Source organism: Limulus polyphemus, unplaced genomic scaffold, assembly GCF_000517525.1.
Source record: "Limulus polyphemus unplaced genomic scaffold, Limulus_polyphemus-2.1.2 Scaffold466, whole genome shotgun sequence".
Lineage (NCBI taxonomy): Eukaryota > Metazoa > Arthropoda > Merostomata > Xiphosura > Limulidae > Limulus > Limulus polyphemus.
In genome coordinates, this window is record NW_013666076.1 from 338,401 (window position 1) to 345,751 (window position 7,351).

The 7,351-nt window shown below is 34.7% G+C and overlaps 1 protein-coding gene and 1 long non-coding RNA gene across 7 annotated transcripts in view; one reads left to right on the forward strand and one right to left on the reverse strand.

Annotated features, from left to right (window-relative positions):
• The window catches only part of LOC111085554, a 2,878-nt gene extending 2,531 nt beyond the window's left edge, over window positions 1-347 (reverse strand). The window contains exon 1 of the long non-coding RNA XR_002610374.1: window positions 273-347. This is a non-coding gene — a long non-coding RNA (uncharacterized LOC111085554). The remainder of the gene's footprint in view (window positions 1-272) is intronic.
• Window positions 1-7,351, forward strand: part of LOC106458457 (cAMP-specific 3',5'-cyclic phosphodiesterase, isoforms N/G-like) — a 168,629-nt gene that overhangs the window by 115,050 nt on the left and 46,228 nt on the right. For 5 of the 6 annotated variants that reach the window (XM_013917973.2, XM_022384668.1, XM_022384670.1 and 2 more), the window contains exon 2: window positions 314-490. In XM_013917973.2, coding sequence (XP_013773427.2) covers window positions 314-490 — 177 coding nt within the window. Of the gene's footprint in view, window positions 1-313; window positions 491-7,351 lie in introns of those variants that run through there. The other variant, XM_022384673.1, reaches the window with a different exon arrangement.

Consider the following 7,351-nt stretch of genomic DNA (forward strand, 5'->3'; position numbering starts at 1 on the left):
TATACAGTATGGAAGGGGGGGGTTCCCAAATATGAACGATATTTGATGTTCTAGTAGAATTTTAACAATCTCTGTTTTGTGGTCAAATAATATGTCGCAGTCACTAGCGATAAGTGTGCATAATACTGACAAACAACACAAAACTCTTATCAAATTAGGTAAAACGTACTTCAAATACAATAATATCTCAAGCTGAAATGTTCTGCTGAATTAAAACACGATTCAAGAAACGCATGAAACATTTACTTTATCACGTGAATTTTTTTCCATACCTCAGACTGAAAGTGAAATATTTTGTTAAAATTTGTTTTAGCTTTGATGTGGACGATGGAAGTGGACAAAATAGGAATCTTCTGGACTCGTCCAGTCCATCTGGTCTGGTTTTACACGCTATGCCCCAGCGGCGGGAGTCCTTTCTATACAGGTCGGACAGCGAGTTTGAGATGTCGCCTAAGTCTGTGTCCAGACATTCTTCTATTGGTAGTGAGTCGTAAGTAACTGATTTCATGTTCTGTTTAGTGTTCATACTTTTCGAGTAACATTAGATGTAGAAAGTTTGTCCCAGAAACAAACCGTACTAGAAGAGTTGACACTCAGGGCACTATAAAAATCAAAATATCGAAACTCACTCAAAACAAATTCAGAATTATAATAATTAAACAAACAAATCCAAATCAATTGCGCCAGTAGCACATACACAATATAATATAAAAATATGTACTACTTGTGAAGAAGGTACAAAAGGTATACTTTTAAAGGAAAATGTCTGCAGTAATATCTCCTAAAAACACTGTGGATATCCAGTCTATCAGACACTATCCAAAAAGTGCAGACGACAAACAAGACAACTAACAAGGCAAATTAAATACCGAGTTAGGTCCTCAACTCACAACGTCTCAAACCTATAAACACTCATCGTCCGCGGTCGATTGTGGATATGGTAGTTATCCGTTACCCATAAAACCATTAAAATGATGTTAGCATTGTAGAAAATATGTTCTCGTTATTAAAAAACACTCTTAATTTCCACATTTGACAAACACTCAACCTCCACCCGTAGACAATTATTACAATATAACAAGAACTAGCCCCCCAGTGGCACAGCGGTATGTCTGCGGACTTACAACGCTAGAATCCGGGTTTCGATACCCGTGGTGGGCAGAGCCCAGATAGCCCATTGTGTAGCTTTGTGCTTAATTACAAACAAACAAGAACTATGTAATATTTTGGCAGTTAGAACATGCTTCAAAATACACAATATTTTCAGACTTGTAGTTCATGTTGACATTAACTTTGAAGGTCCTTCCTAATTTATAGGTGATTTTTTTCCCTGTTTATGGATAAATGTTTCGTATCGTTTTTCACATCCTCCTTTCTCCTTGTAAACTCTTCAGTGATGGTAAACTTTTTTATTAGTTAATTTGCTGTCTTGGAAGCAAACACCAAAAGTCTTTACACATAAGATCCAACAAAGATTTTATATTTCACGGATTAGAAATTTTACTACAAAATAATTACACAGGCCTGCGATAGTTTTATTGTCTTGAAATTCTTAAATGTTCTACAGTAATTCCTGTACGCTGAATCCGAAAATGATATCCATTTTTCTCCATCACGTACATATTTTTCACAAAACGTCATAACACAATATATAAAAGAAACACCACAACACGTAGTTTCGAGACTAAAAGACGTAGACTTCACAAAATAAATCGGGAAGAATGAGGATACATATTCGTTTCACATCAATGTTCTTCCCTTTTCTTCAGTTTGTTTGAAATTTTTGTTAACAAATACAATAATAAAATATGTTCATTGTGGTAAACGAAATAATGATTGGATCTAATTAAGAGTTTTTTTTTTCTTCCCGATTTGTAAAGATTCATTAAGTGATAGAAAAAAAAAAGAATATTATTTTCGAAATCTGCGTAGCTGAATTATGGAAAATCCGTTATTAAAACCAAAACAATTTTTATGAAGTTTAAATTCGCAGGCCTGTGTTATTTTTGTTTCTACGAACATCATTAAAAATCTAACAACAAATAGCTGTATTATTTTTTAAAAAAACTCTATTAAAAAAGCAAACTCACGTGAAAAACAATATATGAATCGTTATATTTTCAAAAAATAAGAGTTTATTAGCGAATATGAATCTATGCTGAAGGATGAGTAAAACAACTCTTAAAAAATCGATAAATGTGGTGTTTACAGGCGAGACTCCATGGAGCTGCTCAGAAATGAATATTGGAACGTTTTTCATTTTTTCTTTTCGAATTACACCAAGTAAATCTTACCTAAACATATCAATTTTAAAATATTATTGTGTTAAAATTGTTGAAATAGAGTAAGATTGATATATTTTTCTTAATTTGATATGTAGGTGTGCACTCAATACCTGAAAGGTGCTGTACGGTTTGGATATGTCTACACTGTCGAATGTAATGAAATAAACAGTTGTTGTTATTGACAACATTAGTGTGTGTGTGATATATCAAGTTATATTTGTAAAAAAGAAGAATATTGAAATGTCAGACAAAACGTTCGAGATCATCTTTGTGCTTGCTTAGTAGGTTCCAAACATGTTTGTGTAAGATAGGTGTAAGGTTTCAATATTGCTTGAAACATCTGTGACATTATTAATATCCTTGTGTTGTTTTCTAATATGAACAATATACCAGTTAGTGGAAGGATTTTTCTTTCGTTTTTTCTTGTTCGACATTATAATGCGATATTGCCACCAAAGTAAAATTTCCTTAAGTTTTTATGAAAATTATTGTTTTATTAGTTTTTTTTTTCAATTGAAGTATGTTTCAGTATAACTCCATAGAAGAGATAGTCTACTTAAGTTGCGGTTTCAGTCTGTCAATAAACGTGCCTTTTTTTTTCATAAAGAGGCTATCTTAATATATTGTCTTATTCAAGATTTAGAAAGGAATGTTACGTAAAATTATTTCAAAACGGTCAAGTTATTAGCTTTTTACAGTCCATGTCGCCACGCCAGGTCATGCTGTATCTGACGGCTGTACAGCTTGACAATAGCCCTGCAGCGTAGTTTCCATTGCAAAAGGCTTCGTCATAAGACTGTCAAGGCCAAAGCACACCGCTACTTCCCTGAATCTTTTTCACGTTCAGGTTGTGTACGAGGACAACGGTTTCTCAGCACCCTTTTTAACGGTTTGATCTCACAGTATGCAATGGTTGAACGGGAATTATGACTGGAAGACTTGTTATGGTGAACCCGTATCTGTACAAAGCCATGTGGTATAAAAGATCTGGAACATTGGTTTTATAGAAAGCAGAGATAATCTTGACCTTTGTATCCAATCTCCCGATATCTAACTTGTCCCTGGCGCAGTAGTTAGCAGTAATTATGAATCCATTCGAAAATGTTTTTCAACATGCCGTATACTACTTTTGAATTTTTTTTACCCACTGACTGGGTACTATACTGACCGGTAAAAAGTGTCACAAGACATGCTTGCCCTGTCAGTCGTGGGGGCGTTATAACGTGACGGTCAATCCCACTATTCGTTGGCAAAAGAGTAGCCCAAGAGTTGGCGGTTGGTGGTGAAGACTAGCTGCTTTCCCTCTAGTCTTACATTGATAAATTAGGGACGGCGAGCGCAGATAGCTCTAGCGTAGCTTTGCACGAAATTCAAATACAAACAAACAAACAATTAACCATATTGATGGTTAGTGACACACATAAAAAAGTATCAATAATAAAAAAAATATTTAACTGTAAGTTCTCAGTTACTTTACAGAGCATTTACCCCCCCTCCAAAAGTAGAAGTATTTAACGAGGATAACATATGGAGTATGCCAAGTAAATTGGTGCCTGCACTTTATCAAGATGCCCCCAGTAGCACAGCGGTATGTCTGCGGACTTACAACGTTAGAATCCGGGTTTCGATACCCGTGTTGGGCAGAGCACAGATAGCCCTTTGTGTAGCTTTGTGCTTGATTACAAGTAAACAATAAACTTTATCAAGATACACGGTAGTGTGTCGTGCGGCCAAAACAAAGTGCAGGACACAATGTGTGTTATTTACAGAAGTGATAGTTTAACATTATTCTACTTTCTGTAGCTCCAACTGTCGTAATCCAAACTATCATATATTTCCAGCGGGTGTGCTTTACTGAACCCTTACTTCACATACCGAGTTTCAAGATAATCCATTAAGAAATATACGAGATGTAAAATGTCCAATTTTTATTGAATTTCTTCCTTTTTTTCTTCGCACCGAAAGTACAGAAACTATTTGATGGAAAAACACACTTAACTTTACAAATTTGGTACACTGATAGATCTTTCCAACGTACAATTAGGTGTCAAATTTGGTGTAAGTATAAGCCACTTGTGCAAAGTTATTCAACAAAAACTTCTAAATTTTGACCAAACTTTTTGCGGACGCCTACGCAAAATGTCACGTGAGCTACCGATCTGAAATTTTTACTACAGCTTCCCCTAAGAGTAAAGATGGACATTTTTGAGTGTGTTTTTTTGTTATTCGGTTTAAAGACGGCTGATTTAGAGCAGCAAAACTGTAGGGTGAAAGCACATGCAGATACAAAGTATTGGTTAGGCCAAGCAAACTAGATTAGCGGTTTCTAGTTCAAGTTTTCAAAAAAATCATATGGGTGGACCGTTATTATTCATTGTCAATTTTAAAGCATATATTTGTAAAGTTTATGAAATTCTCCTAATTAAACAGCTTTTAGCATCACGCGATGTTAGCTTAAGCAATTAGTGTAAATAATGATGCTTAATACGACTGACAAGAAACTGTTAATCTAAATCCATGGCGTTACTATAAAGGAAGTTATTGACACTGTTTTAGAGAGGAAAACTACCACCATAGATTTTAAAGAATCTTCTTGGTTCTGTAAAGTATAGGACTGTTCCGAATAATAGGGTTGCGATCTTAAAGCTAATGTTGGTTACTATAGAGTGTCACTTTCTTACTTGCTGTATATTGACAAAAAGTCATGATATCTAATGAAAAACACCTTTTTTTTCACACCTAAGGTATATTTGATTAGATAGTTTGTAACATATGATTTTCGTGTTGCGCTATGTTGCTATGTGTATTATTCTGACTTTCCTATAGCATAGGCAACAATACCTGGACCTGGATCACCACGATTACTTTGATGTTTTCTTGGTGCAAAGCTACATAATGAGTTATCTGCGCTCTGTCCACTGCGGAAAATCGAACCCGTGATTTTTGCGTTGTAAGTCCACGATTACGCTCATGGGTGCATATAAGGGGGTTAATATTAAAAAAGTCACAGATGTATCTTAGAACTTAATTGTGGTGGCTGGCCAGGTGGTTAGGGAGCTCGACTCGCAATCTGCGGGTCGCGGGTTCGAATCTCCATCACTCCAAACATGCTCGCCCTTTCAGCCGTGGGGGTGTTATAATGTGACAGTCAATCCCACTATTCGTTGGTAAAAAAAAAGAGTAGCCCAAGAGTTGGCGGTGGGTGATGGTGACTAGCTGCCTTCCCTCTAGTCTTACACTGCTAAATTAGGGACGGCTAGCACATATAGCCCTCGTGTAGCTTTGCGCGAAATTCATAACAAACAAACAATTGTGGTGGCTGATAAAATAATTTTAAATATAAAGTAGGGTATAACGATATTAATTTGTAAAACGTCTATTAATCTAACTTATAAAGCTGTTTAATCTATTAATCTAACTTATAAAGCTGTTTAATCTATTAATCTAACTTATAAAGCTGTTTAATCTATTAATCTAACTTATAAAGCTGTTTAATCTATTAATCTAACTTATAAAGCTGTTTAATCTATTAATCTAACTTATAAAGCTGTTTCATTCTAGCCCGAATTTTATCTTAACCGAAAACTATATCCCAAGTAAACTTATTGGCAAAACGTATTGCATATTCATAGATAAATTTCCCCTGCAAAAGTAAAGAAAGAAAGAAAAAGTGTATTTGAAGCATCTAGGCTTTTTCTTTAGGCGTGAAATCTCTAAAGGCAACGTCTACATGTGCCTGCTACTCTTGTACCTATGCAATCAATTATTGAATCACGTGATATAGCGAAGTTTATCTTCAGGAAACTTGGAAAGACAGCGCTTCTTAGATTATCGACAGATTTTAAAGTACATGCGTCGCTGCTTTGCTTTCCGTGTTTCTATTAAAATGAAGGTATCTCGTGCATAATTTTAGACTGCCTAATTATGCCATAAATATAGTCATATCATATATTACTCCTTAGTGTTCTAGCAATATTTGAATATCACATTTTCTGTTCTGAAACATTTAACTAAAGTCTTTAATACAATTGCATTTCTACCAGCATTAGAAAATTAAAAAAAAAAAACTGATAAGGTTCTTCGTTTTTGTATTTTTTTTTAATTGAACTTTTTGGCTATTTTTTACTGTTAAGGTGACCAGATTTTCAATTATTAAAACTGCGACCCTCCCATTTTTGTAGGGAAGATTAAACCTTGAAAATTTGCAACTTATAAATATTATCAAGGGAAAGGGAAATTTTTGACTTACAATATGGCTGCTGCAAATGCCTTTCTGACGTCATAACTTTCAAAGTAAGTGCTATTCATGTTCACCTTTGACTTACTTTAAACAAATGCTTCACAACTTTCAAATCAAACATGCTTGTGTGAACAGCACCAACCATTTGTATTCAATTGTCACACACTATTTTGGCTGGGGCAAAGTCACGTGCTTGATGACGTATGCGATAGTGGCATCATGTTGTCTGCTGCAGCCTGCCTAATAACCAATTTCAGAAGCAGCAGCAAATTGGTATTTTTTGAGTCATGGTTGTCAGAGAATTTAAGTACTGAATAAAAGTATAAAAAGGTTACAAGTTACTGATAACTATAAAAACCGTCACATATAGACGTCCGAACGGGATGTATCGGGACACCCTATTTGTTGTGAAGCGTAAAATACATGAAGTTCATATTCACTGACTGATTTATAATCATAACTGTTTTTCTTCATTCCACGCCAATCTTATTCTTTACAATAAAAGGCTTATAAGGAAGAAGTAAATATAAAACTTCCACTCGTAGTTTTTCGAAAATGCTTTTAAAATCTCACATGCAGCCTTTTTACTTGTAACATATTTGTATACACCTGGAGAAAAGTTAAGCACCCCCGTGTTTTTTTCAAGTGATTCAGATTCGACGTTCTTGTGACTGATTATAAATTACCATTCAATCTAAACGTGTTTATCAAATGAAATTATGCATTATTGGGCACAAGAAAACAGGATTATCACCGTAAAATAACAATTTTTAATTTACATATCATAACATCAAAATATGGACAGTTTTCATGCTTAAAATTATCT